The sequence below is a fragment of the Pan troglodytes genome, chromosome 18 (assembly GCF_028858775.2).
Source record: "Pan troglodytes isolate AG18354 chromosome 18, NHGRI_mPanTro3-v2.0_pri, whole genome shotgun sequence".
NCBI lineage: Eukaryota > Metazoa > Chordata > Mammalia > Primates > Hominidae > Pan > Pan troglodytes.
The window spans coordinates 23,063,731-23,082,952 of record NC_072416.2 but is presented as its reverse complement, the minus strand read 5'-3'; the positions used below and the strand labels follow the sequence as shown (position 1 = coordinate 23,082,952).

Sequence of the window (19,222 nt, the reverse complement as noted above, 5' to 3'; positions counted from 1 at the left end):
TCCATCTAGTGCCCAGGACCTAACACAATCACTTTAGAAATTACAGCTGTCATAATTGTTGTTTCTATATAAGTTCTTTATTGGTGATTTGTGACATTGTTGTGCACCCATCACCCAAGGAGTATACACTTAACACTTACAGTATACACTTAACCCACTTTGTACCCTTTTATTCCTCACCTCCTTCCCATCATTTCCCCCAAGTCCTCAAAGTTTATTGTATCATTCTCATGCCTTTGCAACAATGTATACCCTAGCTCCCACTTATGGCTGAGAACATATGATGTTTGGTTTTCCATTCCTGAATTACTTCACTTTGAACGATGGTCTCCAATCCCATCCAGGTTGCTGCGAATGCCATTAAGTCATTCTTTTTCATGGCTGAGTAGTATTTCATTATATATATATATATATATATATAAAATATATACTATGTATGTATTATATAGTATATACCTAAAAATATAAAAAATTCTTTTTTATATATATTTATGTTTATATAATATATATATTATATATATGTAATATACATTGCCACACTCCTGTGCCTTTCTTCCTTCCAAGCTCATGCTGTCTCCCTCCCATACCATACGGCCTTCATGGAAGATGATATATATATATATATAGACAGATATAGAGATATATAGATATATTATATATCCATGAGCTTGGAATGAAGAAAGGCACAGGAGTGTGGCAAAAAATACATATATATATATATAAAATATATATAGTATATTATATGGATATATTATATATAATATATGGGTATTATACATTTATATTGTATATAACACGTTATAAAATATATAATGTAATATTATGTATTATATAATAATACATATACTATATCCATATATTATATTATAAATATGTTATATATACGACATAACTGTATATACTATATATAGTATATATGGAGATATGCTATCCATAAATATATAATATATATATCTAGATATATTAGATATATAATATATAGTATATATAGATATATAGATACAATATTTTTGGATTTTTTTTCTAGTTCTGTGAAGAATGATGGTGGTATTTTGATGGGAATTGCACTGAATTTGTATATTGCTTTTGGCAATATAGTCATTTTTACAATATTTATTCTACCCATCCATGAGCATAGGATGTGTTTCCATTTGTTTGTGTCATCTATGATTTCTTTCAGCAGGGTTTTGTAGTTTTCCTTGAATAGGTCTTTGGTTAGGTATATTCCTAAGTATTTTTTTTTTTTGCAGCTATTATAAAAGGGGTTGAGTTCTTGATTTAATTCTCAGCTTGGTTGCTATTAAAGTATGGCAGAGCTACTGGTTTTTGTACATTAATTTTGTGTCCTGAAACTTTGCTGAATTCATTTATTAGTTGTAGGAGCTCTTTGGAGGAGTCTTTAAGGTCTTCTAGGTATACAATCATATTAACAGCAAACAGCTACTGTATGACTTCCTCTTTACCAATTTGGAGGACATTTATTTCTTTCTCTTGTCTGATTGATCTGGCTGGGACTTCCAGTACTATACTGGATACAAGTGGTGAGAGTAAGCATTCATGTCTTGTTCTAGTTCTCAGAGGGAATGCTTTCAACTTTTCCCCATTCACTATTATGTTGCCTGTGGGTTTGTCATAGATGGCTTTTATTACATTAAGGTATATCCATGGTATGCTGATTTGGCTGAGGGTTTTAATCATAAGAGGATGCTGGATTTTTGTCAAATGCTTTTTCTACATCTATTGAGATAATAATGTGATTTTTGTTTTTAATTCTGTTTATGTGGTGTATCACATTTATTGACCTGTGTATGTTAAACCATTCCTGCATCCCTGGTATGAAACCCACTTCATCATGGTGGATTATCTTTTTGATATGCTGTTGGATTCAGTTAGCTAGCAGCTAATTAAGAATTTTTGCATCTATGTTCATCAAGGATATTGGTCTGTAGTTTTGTTTTTTTGTTACATCCTTTTCTGGTTTGGGTATGAGGGTAATACTGGCTTCATAGAATGATTTAAGGAGGATTTCCTCTTTATCTTGTGTAATAGCGTCGATAGGATTGGTACCAATTCTTCTTTGAATGTCTGGTAGAATTCAGCTGTGAATTCATCTGGTCATGGCTTTTTTGTTGTTGTTGTTGTTGCTGATGATTTTTGTATTACCATTTTAATCTTGCTGCTTGTTATTGGTCTGTTCAGGCTTTCTAATTCTTCCTGACTTAAGCTAGGAGGGTTGTATCTTCCCAAGAATTTATCCATCTCCTCTAAGTTTTTTAGCTTATGTGCATAAAGCTGTTTGTAGTGCCTTGAATGATCTTTTGTATTTCTGTGGTGTCGGTTGTAATATCTGCCATTTCCTTTCTAATTGAGCTTATTTGGATTTTCTCTGTTCTTTTTTTTTTTTTTTTTGGTTAATCTTCCTAATGGTCTACCAATCTTATTTATCTTTTCAAAGAACCAGATTTTGTTTCATTTATCTGTTGTATTTTTTTATCTCAATTTCATTTAGTTCTGCTCTGATCTTGGTTATTTCCTTTCTTATGCTGGGTTTGGGTTTGATTTGCTCTTGTTTGTCTAGTTCCTTGAGGTGTGGCCTTAGATTGTCTATTTGTGCTCTTTCAGACTTGTTGATGAAGGCATTTAAGGCTATGAACTTTCCTCTTAATACCACCTTTGCTGTATCCTAGAAGTTTTGATAGATTGTGTCACTATTATCCTTCAGTGTGAGAAATTTTTAAATTTCCATCTTGATTTCATTGTTGAACCAATGATCATTCAGGAACAGGTTATTTAATTTCCACGTATTCACATGATTTTGAAGGTTCCTTTTGGAGTTGATTTCCAATTTTATTCCAAGGTGGTCTGAGAGAGTACTTGATATAATTTCACTTTTCTCAAATTTATTGAGACTTGTTTTGTGGCCTATCATATGGTCTATCTTGGAGAAAGTTCCATGCACTGATGAATAAAATGTATATTCCATGGTTGTTGGGTAGAATGTTCTGTAAATATCTGTTAAATTCATCTGTTTTATGGTACAGTTTAAATCAGTTCTTTCTTTGTTGACTTTATGTCTTGATGACCTGTTTAGTTCTGTCAGTGGAGTATTGAAGTCCCCCACTATTATTGTGTTGCTGTTTATATTATTTCTTAGGTCTAGTAGTAATTGTTTCATAAATTTGGGAGCTCCAGTGTTAGGTGCATAATATTTAGAATTGTGATATCTTCCTGTTGGACAAGACCTTTTATCATTACATAATGTCCCTCTGTCTTTTCTAACTGCTGTGGCTATAAAGTTTGTTTTGCCTGTTATAAATGTAGCTACTCCTGCTTGTTTTTGGTGTCTGTTTGCATGGAATGTCTTTTTCCACCCCCTTACCTTAAGTTTATGTGAGTTCTTGTGTTAGATGAGTCTCTTGAAAGCAGTAGATACTTGGTTGGCATATTCTTATCAATTCTGCAATTCTGTATCTTTTAAATGGAGTACTTAGGCCATTTACATTCAACGTTAGTATTGAGATGTGAGTTACTATTCCATTCATTGTGCTATTTTTTGCCTGTATAGCTTGGGTTTTTTTTTTTTTTAATTGTATTTTTGTTTTATAGGTCATGTGAGATTTATGCTTTAAAAAGGTTCTATTTTGATATGTTTCCAGAATTTGTTTCAAGATTTAAAGCTCCTTTTAGCAGTTCTTGTAGTGCTGGCTTTGTAGTGGTGAATTCTCTCAGTATTTCTCTGTCTGAAAAAGACTGCATCTTTCCTTCATTTATGAAGCTTAGTTTCACTGGATACAAAATTCTTGGCTGATAATTTGTTTTTAAAGAGTGTGAAGATAGGGCCCCAATACCTTCTAGCTTGTAGGATTTCTGCTGAGAAATCTGCTGTTAATCTGACAGGTTTTCCTTTATAGATTACCTGGTGCTTTTGCCTCACAGCTCTTAAGATTCTTTCCTTCATCTTGACTTTAGATAACCTGATGACAATGTGCCTAGGCAATGATCTTTTTGCAATGAATTTCCCAGGTGTTCTTTGAGCTTCTTGTATTTGGATGTCTAGGTCTCTAGCAAGGCCGGGAAAGTTTTCCTTGATTATTTCCTTGAATACATTTTCCAAACTTTTAGATTTCTCTTATATCTCAAGGATGCCAATTATTCTTAGGTTTGATCGTTTAACACAACCCCAAACTTCTTGGAGGCTTTGTTCATTTAAAATTTTTTTTTCTTTGTCTTTGTTGGATTCGGCTAAGTCAAAAATCTTGTCTTCAAGCTCTGAAGTTATTTCTTCTGCTTGTTCAATTCTATTGTTGAGGCTTTTCAGTGCATTTTTCTCTGTGTTCTTTATTTCCTAAAGTTATGATTGTTTTTATGTATGCTATCTATTTCACTGAAGATTTCTCCCCTCATAACTTGTATTTTTTTCTGATTTCCTTAAATTGGACTTCACCTTTTCTGGTGCCTCTTTGATTAGCTTAATAATTGCCCTTCTGAATACTTTTTCAGGTAAATTAGGAGTTTCTTCTTGGTTTGGATCCATTGCTGGTGAGCTAGTGTGATTTTTGGAGGGAGGTGTTAAACAGCCTTGTTTGATCATATTCCCAGAATCATTTTCCTGGTTCCTTCTCATTTGGGTAGGCTATGTTAGAGGGAAGATCTGGGGCTCAAGGCTATTGTTCAGATTCTTTTTTCCCATGGGATGTTCCCCTTATGTAGTACTCTTCCCCTTTTTCTAGGGATGTGGCTTTCTGAGAGCCAAACTGTACTGATTGTTATTTCTCATTATCTTGCTTGGCAACTGCCTCAGGGGAGGCCATCACTATTGCCTCAAGCAGCACAGAGTTTACCTCCTCAGACAAAGGTGGAAAGGCTGATAGCGGCATGGGTTAGGGAGGGAATGCTGCCACTACTGGGTGGGGAGGAAGTTGTTTCTTCTGGCAAAAAAGTTCATCGGAGTTTACAAACTCAGCATCCCCAGCTTCACCAGTGTCCTCCCATACCTCCCCATTCCAAGTTGCAGGGTCTCATTCTTTTCCAGTCTATCAGGGGAACCCGCCCACAATATTTGAACATAGGTTCTTTCTATTTTTCCTAAGTGTCGGCCGGTCTGAGAAATAAAGAGAAAGAGTACAAAGAGAGAAATTTTACAGCTGGGCCTCTGGGGCTGTCATCACATATTGGTAGGACCATGATGGTGACCCCGAGCAGCAAAACCAGCAAGTTTTTATTAGGGATTTTAAAAGAGGAGGGTGTGTACGAACAGGGAGTACGTCACAAGGATCACATGCTTCAAAGGGCAGTAAAGATCACAAGGCAAAGGCAAAATTAGAATTACTGATGAGGGTCTATGTCCTGCTGTACACACATTGTCTTGATAAACATCTTAACAGGAAACAGGGTTTGAGAACAGAGAACCACTCTGACTAGAATTTACCAGGCTGGAATTTCCCAAACATAGTAAGCCTGAGGGTACTGCAGGACACCAGGGCATATTTCCATCCTTATCTCAACCGCATAAGGCAAACACTCCCAGAGCGGCCATCTATAGACCTACCCCCAGGAATGCATTCCTTCCCCAGGGTTCTTCCATGCTGGGAAAAGAATTCCGTGATATTTCTCCTACTTGCACATCCTTCTATAGGCTTTCTGCAAGAAGAAAAATATGGCTCTATTCTGCCCAACCCCACAGGCAGTGAGACCTTATAGTTATCTTCCCTTGTTCCCTGAAAATCACTGATATTCTGTTCTTTTTCAGGGTGTACTGATTTCATATTGTTCAAACACACATGTTTTACAATCCATTTGTGCAATAGTAGTCCTGAGGTGACTTACATTCTGAGTTTATGAAGATAACAGGATTAAGGGATTAAAGTAAAGATAGGCATAAGAAATTATAAGAGTGTTAATTGGGGAAGTGATAAATGTCCATGAAATCTTCACAATTTATGTTCAGAGATTGCAGTAACGACAGGCATAAGAAATTATAAAAGTATTAATTTTGGGAAGTGATAAATGTCCATGAAATCTTCACAATTTATGTTCTTCTGCCTCGGCTCTGGCCGATCCCTCCATTCGGGGTTCCTGACTTCCTGCAACACAATCAATGCCCTCACTTTAACAGTAGACACTTGGTGAGGCTGTGCATGGTGAGGCTGTGCATGCACCTTTCATTGCAGGTCAACCACTCACATGATAAGAGCTTATGTCTATTTTTCCACAATTTCAGTTCTTTCTCTACAGGAGATTAGACTCTCACTCAGGGCAATCTTGGCAGATTTGAGGCTCAGTATCTGCTCCTGAAGGTGGGAGATAGAATCCCTGAGTTCATCATTTTCTTTCATCACTTTATCCACTGAACTTAGGAGCAAACAACCAGCTTCATTATGTTCCTTGGTTCTCCACATATGGTCAAAGGTATGATGTATAGGGTCACTAAACTCCTTGCCTCTCATGAGCAATGAATCAGGAGTGTCAAATGCATTTACTTTGTATAACTCTTTAAACAGTTCACACCATGGGCTATCAGTCTTCTCCATACTATTAGAAGTAGAGACCTTGGTATTTTGGGGTCTAGTCATATTAAGACGCCAACTCCAGAAACCCCAAAACCAACAAAAGAACTCCATCCTTAATATTCTTTTCCTCTAGAACCACTACTGGCACCAAAATCTGTATTAGTCAGGGTTCTCTAGAGAAACAGAACTAATGGAATATATATATTTTATAAACTCATATGTATAAGTAATACTTATAAATTAATATGTATAAGTAATACATATAAACTCATATATATAAGTATATATGTGAGTTTACTAAGTATTAACATATGCGTGTGTGTGTGTGTATATATATATTATATATATATATACACAGTTTATTCAGTATTAACTCACATGATCACAAGGTCCCACAATAGGCCATCTGCAGGCTGAGGTGCAAGGAGAGCCAGTTTGAATTCCAAAACTGAAGAACCTGGAGTCTGATGTTCAAGGGCAGGAAGCATCCAGTACGGAAGAAAGATGTAGGCTGGGAAGCTAGGCCAGTCTCTCTTTTCATATTTTTCTGCCTGCTTATATTCTAGTCATGCTGGCAGCTGATTAGGTGGTGCCTACCCAGATTAAGGGTGGGTCTGCTTCTCCCAGCCCACCGACTCAAATGTTAATCTCTTTTGGCAACACCCTCACAGACACATCCAGGATCAATACTTTGTATCCTTCAATTCAATCAGTTGACACTCAGTATTAACCATCACAGTGTCTGACATTTCTGTCTCCTTTTTTCCTATAGAATAAGAATTGAAGATTTCTGTACCAGCTCCTGAGCAGAACTACACATTGCCTTTGTACCTGCTGGTCCCTCTCTTTTTCCATAATAGGCTCTTCTTCATTCTTCTGGTCTCACCTCCTCTGAGATTCATCCTTCTCTGACCACCACCCAACTACCAGCCCCCTGTTACCACCTTTTTCCAGCTGCCCTCGTCTATCCCTGTTGCGCCATAAAGGTGCCTTTTCCTCTGCCCAGTGTTTCCTCCTCACTAAGACTTGACAGGTACTGTCTTTCATGGTCCCTAGGAATTTCTGCTTTTCTGTGAGGATTTTTGCTCTTCTCACCAGCTGTGACTCTAAAAGATTGGTGAGGTTATCATGGATTATGACCCCATCAGCCCATTCCTTGAAACAGTGCTCACCTGCCAAGTCCTCTCAGGATGTCTTTCTGGGGAGAGCTTGGTCCACCCTCCTCTCTAGCCAGCAGCTCCAGAACTCCTACAGCCTTGGAAGAGAGCACAGTAACTCAAGCAGGCAGCTTCAGAATCCCTGCATTCTTGGAAAGAGAGCTCAGCTAATCATTGACAATGGATAACTTTGGAGTCTTACAAAGGGTAACAGCAGTCCTCCTAGCCAAGTTTATGGACATTACAACATTAGAGCATTTGAGGTCGACTGGACTTGCACTTTCAATCCAAGGGGCATGAAGCAGGTTAATGCCCAGGACTGACAGAAAATTATTGCTTCAACCAAAGAGAGAGAAATGGAGCTCACATAGGCTTGATGACCACTCCTTTAATTCTTTGTTTTGCTTGGTTCCAGCATACCACTTTTGCCTGGTTGTCCTCTTGCTTTCCTTCTCTTTTGCTGATTCCTCCTTATCTTTATCCACGTTCACTCTGTACATTATCTCATCAAATGTCATAGCTTGGATACCATGTGGCTTGCCAATGGCCCCCACACATGTGTATCCAACCTGGTTTTCTCTCCTGCATCCTCATCTTCCTGACTTCTCCACCTGGATATCTAACAGGCATCTCAAACATACTTTGTCCAAAGCTAAGAGGTTGATCACATCCTTCCCTGGCCACTCTCATTCCAGGTATGGTTTTATCCATCTCAGCAAATGTCACCCCTATTCCTCTAGTTCTTCCAACATCAAATCTTAGAGACTGCCCTGACTCTTTTCTTTCTCACATGGATGTGAAAAAGCCATCAGATCCACCTGCAGGCTACACTCAGAGTCTGATCCCTTCTCTTCCCTGTTCCACCCCAACTCAACACTGTCCAAGTAAGCCCAAAACTCAACAGGGAAAAAAACTCTTTATATCTCTTCATATTTATTTTATTTTAAAATAGTGTCTCACTTTGTTGCCCAGGCTGGAGTACAGTAGTCTGATCACAGCTTATTGCAACCTCAATCTATCATGCTCAAGCAACCATCCCACCTCAGCCTCCTGAGCAGCTGGGATTACAGGCACATGCCATTATGCCCAGCTAATTTTTTAATGTTTTATAGAGACAGGGTCTCACTGTGTTCTCCAGGCTGGTCTTGAACTCCTGAACTTAAGTGATCCTCCCATCATGGCCTTCCAAAGATTACAGGCATGAGCCACCGTGCATGGTCAACATTGTCTTATAGCTGGTATCAGCCCAGGCTTCAGCTCTTCAGGCTGGAGTTGCAAATTGGTGATCCTACAGTTCTGTGTCTTGGGGGTGGCCCCACTTCCACGGCTTCATGAGGCATTTCCCTAGTGGGAATTCTTTGTAGAGGATCTTACCACCAAGCATCTACGGCTCCTACATTCTGGGTGCCTGCAGAATTAATACCATTCGGTCTTTGTTGGTCTTCTGGGCCTGTGATGGGAGGAGCAGCCCCGAAGTTTTCTGAAATGCCTTTGGAACCTTCTTCCTATTATCCTATTAGCACCAGGCCCCCTTTTAGTCATGCTTTAGCAAAGGGTTGTTCTGACACTTTCTTGGACTCCTCTCCTGAAAATTCTCTTTTCTTCTCTACCACTATGTCCAGGCTGATAATTTTCCAAATTTTAATGCTCTTCTTCCCCTTTAATTATAAACACAGGCTTTAGGTCTTTCCTTTGCTGTCACAATTTAGCATAAGCTGTTAAAAGTAACCACACCACTTCTTGAGCACTTTGCTGCTTAGATATCTCTTGCACCTGACACCGTAGGTCATCACTCTTAGTTCAGCCTTCCACAAAGCCTTAGGGCATGGACACAGTGCACCCGAGTTCTTTGCTACAGAGTAACATGGGTGAATTTTGCTCCAGCTTCCAATAAGTTTCTCATTTCTATCTGAGACTTTTCAGCATGGCCTGTACTGTCTATATTTCTATCAGCATTGTAAAAAATTTAAATTTAGGACCCAAATTTATCATGCAAAAGGGAAAACTTAAGGCCTGAAAGCTGACTGAGGTAACACAACTTCCCCTGATTCTGGTGCATGACCGTTGCTTTCTGACCTTTGTGTTGAGATGTTATACATTAACTAGACTCTTCTTTATTCAAAACTGAGCTAAACAAAGTGAAGATAGAGACCCTTGTGACTGTCTCCTTTTAATAGAATGTTAAACTATCCCTTTAGCGTGTAATCAAAAGTAGCCAATGAAATCTTATATCTGTACGTTAACCTTTTTTATGGAAAATGTTGTAATTTTGTTCAGCAACTTCATTTTGCTGGTATAAGCAATCCTCATTTTCCCCTACACCAGGAGCACAACACTGCTCACCATTCTTTGGAATAGCTGTGCTCCCTGGATGGCCGCACTCATACTTTGTGCTTGAATGAGCTCTTTTAACTAGATGCTGACTCTTTTGACTATTTTACGTTGACAGCATTTTGGTCACAACCATTTAACCAATCTCTAAGAAGTTTCAAACTTTCCCTCAACTCTTTGTCTTCTTCTGAGCCCTCCAAACTCTTCCAACCTTTTCCATTGCCCAGTTCCAAAGCTGCTGTCATATTTTCAAGTATCTTTATAGCAATACCCTACTCCCTGGCAACAATTTCCTGTTGTAGTCCATTTTTCATTGCTATAAAGAAATATCTGAGGCTGGGTAATTTATTTCAGAAATGTTTATTAGGCCCATGATTCTGATAGCTGGAAATTTCAAGATTGGGCATCTGCAGCTGGCAAGGGCCTCGGGATGCTTCTATTCATGGTAGAAGGTAAAAGGCAGTTGACGTGTGCATGGATGACATGGTGAGAGAGGAAGCAAGAGAGATAGTGGGGAGATGCCAGGCTCTTTGCAACAACCAGCTCTTGTGGGGAATAATAGGATTAGGACTCACTCACTCCCTAGGGAGGGCATTAATTTATTCATGAGGGATTCTCCCTCATGACTCAAATACCTCCTGTAAGGTTCCATCTCAAATTTCAATATGAGTTTTATTGAGAGCAAACATCCAAACTGGAGCACCTCAGAACACTTTCTCCTTGGAAATGTCTGTCCTTATCAAGTAGTCAACAAATATTGACTGAGTGTTACTCTCAGGTAGACACAGAGGTGACCATGACAGATTCATTCCTGTTCAGAAGTGACACAGATAATAACATGTAAAGTAATTAAGTTCATTTTATGTACTGTAAAGGATAAGTCAGAGGTCAGATCACGTCACACCTCTGCTCACAACCTACCGGTGAATCTCAGTTTCATGCAAAATTAACTTCAGAGTTTTTACCTCATTATTCAAGGTCCGGTAAGATTTTCACACACTCTCTTCATCTCTGGTTTGATGTGCTGTTCCTTTACCCCCTTATTCACTGCAGGTCAACTACAAGGGCTTTCTTCCTGTTCCTTGAAGTCACACTCTGCCTTTAGGGTATCTGCACTTGCTGTTTCCTCTTCTCAGACTGATTTTTCATAGATATCTACATGGATAACTCCCTCTCCTACTTTATTTTCTTGCTAAATATTTTTGTCAACTTCTCAATGAAGCTCACCTTGACCACCTTCTCAAAACGGCAACCCACCTCCAAGTTGGTTCTTCCTCCTCCTCATTACTAGGCACTATTTTCTCTAATACTCACTACCTGCTAACATACCTACTTACTATTTTTGCCTCTCTCTCCTTCCATTAGAATCTAAGCTTCATGAGGGCAGATATTTTTGCCCATTTTGTTCAATGATTTAGCTCAAGGACTTTTAACGGTAGCTAGCACACAGTAAATATTCAGTAAATAGCTGAGAGAATGAATAAGGGCTGTAAAGAGAAGAAAACATGTTGTTATAATGTGTGTGCCTGTGTGAAGTACGTAGCTGTGTATGTGAGATAGCCTAAGTGCATGTATGTATGTTTTTGTGTGTGCACATGTGACTGTGGGATGTATGTATAGCTGTTATGTGTGTGCGGTTCTGTGTGTAAAGACATGTGTGTAAGGTTGTGCATGTTTGTGCCCATGTGTGCCTATATGTCAGTACATGGATGTATGTGAGACTGTGTATGTGTACATGTGTGCAAGTGTGTGTAGAGCTGTATGCGCAGGTGTACAGGTGTTTATGTATACTTACATGCATGCGTGTGTGTTGGTAGATGTGGATGTGTGTGAATGTATGTGTGAGACTGTGTATGTAACTATGTGTGTGACTGTCATGTATATGTAGCTCTGTAGTTAAGTGTATGTCTATGTATCTGTTTATGAGTTTGGCATGTGCATAAGATTGTAAGTGTAACTGTGTGTATTCATGTGTGTGAGTGTCTAGAAGTGTGACTAGATATTTGTGTGTGCTTGCATGTGTGAGTGTCTATGTGTGGCAGTGAAACTGCAGATGTGTGTGGCTGTATCTATATTTGTGTGTGTGTGCATGTGTCTGAGTGTGTGTAAGTCCTAAATAGCACTCACACTATTTACAGTGGTCTGAAAACACCTCTCTGGGTGCTCCTTTGCACCTGGCCACTGGGGACACTGCCAAGTCATGATGCTGGACTTTGCTGACTTTCTTTTCCATTCTTTCTGTTTTTCAAATTTTGACCTTTAGACACATTTCAGGACAGCACATTCCTGTGGGAAATCTGTGAGGTGGAAAATCAAAATTCTCCTGATGACTGTTTATAAAGAATAACGGCTAGCTCATGTCTTCAGTGTTTTATAGATGTGCTCACATGTAATCTAAACAAGAACTCTACAAGAGAGGTATCCAGAGCCCCATTTTATAGATAAGGAAATTGAGGCTCAGAGAGGACAAGCGACTTGGCTAAGCTCCTGCAGCTGGTAAGTGCTACAACAGGACTCAAATCTAACTTCAAAGTCCAGTGTCCTTCTCATAGGGAACACCGTGTTTCGGCAAAGAGGCATTTTAAAAGAAAATGATTTGAAATGGTCACTGTTGGAGGCTGTGCACAATCAGCTGGCCACCTCTGTGTCCCTAGAATCTGACCCACAGTGGGGATTCAATGTTGGGGGAAAATAGAAAAAGTGCTGGAGTTGCTGGGGAAATGCTGGGAGCAGAACTCCGTGGTGGGGGCTCAGAATTTCCCAGGGCAGGGGGTTTTCAGTCAGGAATCATCGCGGGAAAAACAGATTTTCTTTATCACATTCCACCTCTGATTGTCTCAGGAAGTCTTTGGTGGTCTGGTTGGATGGAGCCAAAGTTTTGGAGGCAGCCTGGAGCAAGAGACAATGCCTGAGAATTGCCATCAGAAGACCCATTTTAAATCTCGGCTGTACCACTTACCAAAAGAACACACACACTGATCCACTGTGCCTCAGTTTCCTCCTGTACAAAATGGAGATTAAAATAGCATCTATCTGGTAGGGTCATGGTAAAGCCTGAGTAAGACAATTCTGGAGGCTTCTCAGTTGTCCGGCTGCCATAGGGGTGTGATGCTGCTCCCCTAAGACTCTTAGACGTGGAGAACAATGCAAAGTGCTAGACTTCTGCAAAGCCTTATGTTTGATCTGAAAAACCTGCGCAAAAGTATCCATGTGCTTCAGGAGATAACTTTGTCTCTGCTTCTCACTTTCAGAGTTGGGGGCTGCATCTGACAAGTGGCCGTGGTTTCAAGTCTCTGGAGTCCCATTTTTTTCTCTTCCATGGAGTTTGTTTGCTGCAGTTTGAGCAGCCGAGGCATATGATAAATACCAGGTACATAATTAGTGGTTTGGAAAGAAACTGCTATTTCAATGGTTATTGGGATCTTTCACGAAGCAACTCACCCAGAGACCCCTTGCATGAAGGTGGGAAACTCACCAGTCTTCTAGGGTGCAGAATCTTAATGTCCCCTCCAGAAAATGGGGCTGTAGACTGAGTAATAGTAACTAGGAATAACATTTATTGGTTGGGCGCAGTGACTCACACCTGTAATCCCAGCACTTTGGGAGGCCAAGGTGAGTGAATCACCTGAGGTCAGGAGTTCAAGACCAGCCTGGCCAACATAGTGAAACCCCGTCTCTACTAAAAAAAATTTAAAAATTAACTGGGTGTGGTGGTGGGCACCTGTCATACCAGCTACTCAGGAACCTGAGGCAGGAGAATCGCTTGAACCTGGGAGGTGGAGGTTGCAGTGAGCTGAGACAGTGCCATTGCACTCCAGCCTGGGGGACAAGAGGGAAACTCAATCTCAAAAAAAAAAAACAAACAACAAAAAAAACCAAACAACAACAAAAACACATTTATTGAGAGAGCATTTAGTGTGCCACAAACTGTGCAGGTGTTTCGTTCAACCACCTCTATAACCCCAGCAGTTATCTATTATTATCCCCAATTCAGCATGTGGAAACTGAGGCTCAGACAGTTCAAGTCAGGCACGCAAGGAGGTAAGTGGCACCACAAAACCTGAACCCAGGTCTGGTTCACATCACGTCTAGCTCTTAACCACTCTGCCGATGCCCCAACGCCTACATCCTCAGTGTCTGAATTGAAAAATATGAGAAAATGAGAAACAAATGCAGGTTTTGGTGGTATCGGGCCTGGCATTCGAATCCCAGCTCTGCCACTTACAGCTGTGCAAGTTTGGATGAGTGACTCCATCTTTCTGAGCCTCAGATCTCTCTTCTGTAAAATGGGGATCACCAGGCGATTGTTTCTGTCTCAGGGCCTTTGAACCTGCTCTTCTGTCTCTGGGACAGTGTCCTCCCTGACCCCCACATCTGCACAGCTCACTCCCTCACCTTTCGGTTTGCTCAAACGTGGTCTTCGCAAACCCCTTCCTGGCTACCCTATTTAAAATCCTGCACCACCATTCCGTAGTCCCTATTCACTACTTGTACTTTATTTTCCTCCTTAGCACTGACACTGTCCGACATACTCTAATTTTTAAAATTAGATTTGTGCAAAAGTAATTGCGGTTTTTACCATCAAAAGGAATGGCAAAAACCACAATTGCTTTTGTACCAACCTAATAGTTCTTTGTTTGTTATCTCTCTTTTCACTAGGTTGCCATTTCCAGAAGTCAGCGGTTTCTGTCTCTTTCATTCACTGCTGTATCCTCAGTGCCTAGAACTGTGCTGAGTACAGAGTAGGAATAGAATCATTTTTTGCTAAATGAAGGGATGAATGAAAGATACCTACTTTATTGCTTTTTGTGGGGCTTAAATGAGATAATGTCTAGTAAGCCCACAGTGAAGTTCAACAGTTAAGAAAGAGCTCAACCAGTGGTAGTGGTTTACTATCATCATCATCACTACCACCACCCTCATAATCCTCTTCATCTTTATTACTGGAAGTGTATAAGGTGAGCTGTGGATTCTCAGGCAGAAACCCTGAAATGAAAGGATCAGTGCTCCCATCTTGGCATGTCCTAGACTTCCTTGATTCTCTCCTTACATTAAAGATGTTGCTTGTGAGGCTGGACATGGTGGCTCACGCCTGTAATCCCAGCACTTTGGGAAGCCGAGGTGGGTGGATCACTTGAGATCAGGAGTTTGAGACCAGTCTGGCCAACATGGTGAAACCCCATCTCTACTAAAAATAAAAAAATTAGCTGGGCATGGTGGTGCATGCCTGTAGTCCCAGCTACTCGGGAGGCTGAGGCAGGAGAATCGCTTGAACCCGGGAGGCAGAGGTTGCAGTGAGCCCAGACCATGTCACCTCACTCCAACCTGAGTGACAGAGTGAGACTCCCTCTAAAAAGAAAAAACCAAAAGTTGTTGCTGTGATTTACCACATTGCACAATAGGAGGTTAGGCCCTTTCTAGCTAAGGATTATTTATCAAAACCAAGATAAAAACTGAAACAAGAAAAATAAAATAAAATTAATAGCTAACATACAAGCATCATTACTCAATAAAAGCTGTCACCACCTCAAATTCTGATGGACATAGTGGATTGGAAGAAGTATGAACTTTGAGAGAAAATCTTTCCAAACATGATGGCAGAATGATAGAAAGGAGTCCACAGCAATGGAAAGGCTGGGGAAAGTAGGTCTAGTATTACACTCCAGTCCCCAATAGAGAGATGTGGAAAAAGAGGCCTAGAGAGGGAAAGTCACCTGCCTGTGTACAAGATAGAACTGTTAGGTTTCTATTAAGAATTTTTCAGCACTCAAGAAAAGAAACAGATATATTCATTTGGAAAGAAAAAAGAGGTGAACGGTCTTCGGGTGTAATTCTTCCTTGACGCCTCTTCAGCTGCCTATTCCCCTCAATTAGTATCTTATTTTTCATTCATTCAGTCATTCATTCAATGACTATTTACTGATATTTACTGCCAATTTACTAGGCAGCAGGTCCTGATATTGGCACTGGGAAGACAGACAAGACTATCATCTAGCCTATGATCTAGAAGAGTCCACAATCTACTAGGAAAGACAGGCAAAACAAACCTAAAATAATAAGCAATAGCAATGAGCTATGACACCCATGGAAGAGAATGTTAAATGGGACTTCCTCTGTTGTCTCAGAATCTTGGCTGAAGCTCCAAGTGGAGACCAGGGTAACAGATAACCACCGTTTAATGAGAGGGTGTTACATGACATGCTCAGAAGTAATCCCAACTTGACTTTGGAGCTTCACTCACCTCCAGCCTGTGTATGACAAAAGGCTGCTGATAAAGCCAGCAGGTGGGCTTGATGGAAGGGAATTGTAACTGCTCAGTGGGTTCACCTTGCCCACTGCCTAGACAGAGCCGATTTATGAAGTCTCATTCTGTCACCTAGGCTGGAGTGCAGTGGCATGATCTCAGCTCACTTCAATCTCTGCCTCCCGGGTTCAAGCAATTCTCTTGCCTCAGCCTCCCGAGCAGCTGGAATTACAGGTGCACACCACCACACCCGGCTAATTTTTGTATTTTTAGTAGAGACGAGGTTTCACCATGTTGGCCAGGCAGGTCTCGAACTCCTGACCTCTGGTGATCCACCCGCCTCAGCCTCCCAAAGTGCTGGGATTACAGACATCAGCCACTGCACCCAGTCCAGGGACTTTCTTATAGAAGCCTCCCTGATACCCTCAGTCCCCTGAGTCTTGATCAGTTTCTCCAGTCTGTGTCTTAAATGTATTCTTTTCTTCATGGCATTACAATTGTACATTTACTTGCATTATTCTGTGATAAATAATAATGACCTTCCTACTAGACTAAACTCCACAAGGGTTTGGGCTGAAATGTGTTTCCCCAAATTCTTATGTTGAAGTCCTAACCCCAGATACCCCAGTTCCTCCCAGTACCTCAGATCGTGACTGTCTTTGGAGACAAGGTTTTTAAAGAGGTGATTAAGTTAAAGTGAGGTCATGAGGGTGGGCCCTAATCCAATCTGACATGATAGGTGTCCTTAGAAGAAGAGGAGATTGGGCCCCAGACACACATGCACAGAAGAAAGACCACGTGAAGACAGAGGGAGAAGTCGGCGATCTACAAACCAAGGAAACATCCTCAGAATGAAACCAACCTTGCCAACCCCTGATCCTAGACCTCCGGCCTCCACAACGGTGAGGACATTAATTTCTGTTGTTTAAATGGCCCAGTCTGTTGTACTTTGTTATGGCAGCCCCAGAAAACTCACATAGGTAGGGACTAGGCTGGCTTTGGTGTATCACTGCAGTCTCAGAGCTCAGTACTGAGTAGGTGCTCACTGAATTTTCCCTGGAGGGTGTGGAGGTGCTGGGGGTGGGGTCAGCAGCACAGGGATTGCTTCAGTTTCCATCTGCTGCTTTTCCTCCAGGGTTGCTCCCAGAACCACCCTTTCCTGTTTGCAGGCCTGAGCCGTGGCTGCACGTCTTTATGCCCCTCCTGGATAAGACATTGTGATGGTTAATGTTAGGTGTCAACTTGACTGGGTTAAGAGTCCCCAGATAGCTGTGAACATTACTTCTGGGTGTCTCTGGGAGGTGTTTCCAGGTGATATTAGAGATAGAGCCATAGACTAAGAAAATCTGCCCTCACCCACGTGGGCAGGCATCATCCAATCCATTAGGGCATGACGAGGAGAAAAAGGAGAAAAGAGGAATTTGCTCCTTCCTTTTGGGCTAGAATATCTGTGTTTTCTTGTCCTCAGACGGTGAAGCTCCTGGTTCTCGATCCTTTGCACTCGGACAGGGAGTTATACCATTGGCTCTTCTGGTTTTCAGGCCTTTGGACTCAGATGGAATTATACCACAGGGTTTCCTGGATCTCCAGCATGCAGATGGCAGATTGTGGAACTTCTCAGCCTCCAAAATCGAGTGAGCCAATTCCCATCATAAATCCCCTCTCCTGTGTCTAAATATGTCCTATTGCTTCTCCTTCTCTGGAGAATGCTGACTAATACAGACATAATACAGCAGTCTTTGGGGTTGATGTATGAGTATGTGGAGGAAGAACTAGACATGAAGCAGAATGTGCTTTCTTTAACATAACTTCTTCATTAAAATAGTTCTATGTGCTTAGTACAAAACTTGGAAAATACAGAAATGTAGTGAAAAAGGAAGAAGAAAAACTACCATCCATTATTTTCTCTCCCTCCCTCCTCAATCTCCAGGAGGATTACAATTAACTACAGTTTTCCCTTTATTTTTCAGAGTTGGGATTCTCCAGTATGAATATTTTTGCTCTGATTTTTAAAATTAATATAGCTTACACTTTTCCCAAGACATACTAAACTGCTCTCAAATATTTTAGTGGCTACATCATATGTTATTGAGTTAATCTACTACAATTTTGTTAATCATTTCCTTGTTGTTTGGATGTTAATTGTTAATTTTTTCTTTTTTTTTTTTTAGTTTTAATGCTGTGTGATCATCTTAGTGCACCACACATTTTCTGCATTTTGATTTTTTTCTTTTGTGGTGACTCCCGAAGATAGAATTTCTGAGCTAAAGGATATTTTATTTTACGTTCCTGCATACTTTTGCCAAATGGTTGCATACAAAGGATGAAGCCTTTACATTCCCACTGGCAGAGAATGAGTACCCACAAGTGCCCCAAGTCTATGGTAACCTGTCCTGTGGAGGGAAATCTGAAAGCTCTTAGTGAGACCAGTGGGCAGATGCTAAGGCTGCCCCCAGACAGAGGGAGAAGTCGAACCACCAAGCATTTGCTAGGCGGCGCAGCATCTATGTGGTCAGGGCCAATGATATTCTTTTGCTCTTTCCAGCATTGCCCAGTGATCCTGGGGATGCCGTTTGGAAGCTGCACACCTTTGACATCTTTAGGGTTGAAGAGATGATGCTCCCCATGGGGGCTGACCAGTGATCCATTAGTTTCTCGTGGAGTCTTCGGAGGTCTACGGGGCCTTCCTGGGGTTGCACCTCATTTCCCCCACTCCTGACTTCGCAATTTACTCCTTTGGATTTTTCCAGAAACCGTCTTTGGCAGTTCTGAAACAAAGGCCACCTAGTGACCAAACACAAAACAAAAAACACTTGGAAATCATCATTTCTCAAAAAGACTTTTGTTTTGAAAGAGACAATACTGTCTGCCTGTCCTTGGAAAGCGTCCCTGATTCAGGGTTTCCCCCTAAATGGCCAGAAGCAAAACAGCTGGAGCCTGGAGCACAGGATCATTTTGACAGCATTTGAGCACTACCTCTT

At 40.8% G+C, this 19,222-nt stretch overlaps 2 protein-coding genes and 1 long non-coding RNA gene across 10 annotated transcripts in view; 1 reads left to right on the top strand and 2 right to left on the bottom strand.

Moving 5' to 3' along the window:
* Positions 1 to 7,845, bottom strand: part of ACSM2A (acyl-CoA synthetase medium chain family member 2A) — a 35,285-nt gene extending 27,440 nt beyond the window's left edge. Inside the window, exons 1-2 of one of the 4 annotated variants that reach the window (XM_024349797.2) lie at positions 7,682 to 7,843; positions 6,888 to 7,275 (exon numbers count right to left, since the gene is read on the bottom strand). The gene's annotated coding sequence lies outside the window, so the exon portion shown is untranslated. Of the gene's footprint in view, positions 1 to 6,887; positions 7,276 to 7,681 lie in introns of all 4 variants that reach the window. The other 3 variants (XM_024349798.2, XR_008539763.2, XM_024349796.2) reach the window with 3 other exon arrangements.
* A 4,425-nt stretch (positions 7,846 to 12,270) lies between these two features.
* LOC104002546 (uncharacterized) lies at positions 12,271 to 19,101 on the top strand. Of its 2 annotated transcripts, XR_008539762.1 has the most exons (6): positions 12,271 to 12,493; positions 13,249 to 13,367; positions 14,657 to 14,955; positions 16,981 to 17,143; positions 17,710 to 17,875; positions 18,413 to 19,101. It is a non-coding gene; the product is annotated as an uncharacterized LOC104002546 (long non-coding RNA). The 2 variants fall into 2 exon arrangements; XR_002939968.3 differs by lacking the exon at positions 14,657 to 14,955 and having other exon boundaries at positions 12,273 to 12,493.
* ACSM5 (acyl-CoA synthetase medium chain family member 5) overlaps positions 13,871 to 19,222 on the bottom strand; it is a 35,993-nt gene continuing 30,641 nt past the window's right edge. For 2 of the 4 annotated variants that reach the window (XM_024349794.3, XM_054668296.2), the window contains exon 14: positions 13,871 to 19,009. In XM_024349794.3, the coding sequence (XP_024205562.1) occupies positions 18,746 to 19,009 (264 nt within the window). In that variant the 3' untranslated portion in view covers positions 13,871 to 18,745. Of the gene's footprint in view, positions 19,026 to 19,222 lie in introns of all 4 variants that reach the window. The other 2 variants (XM_024349795.3, XM_054668297.2) reach the window with 1 other exon arrangement.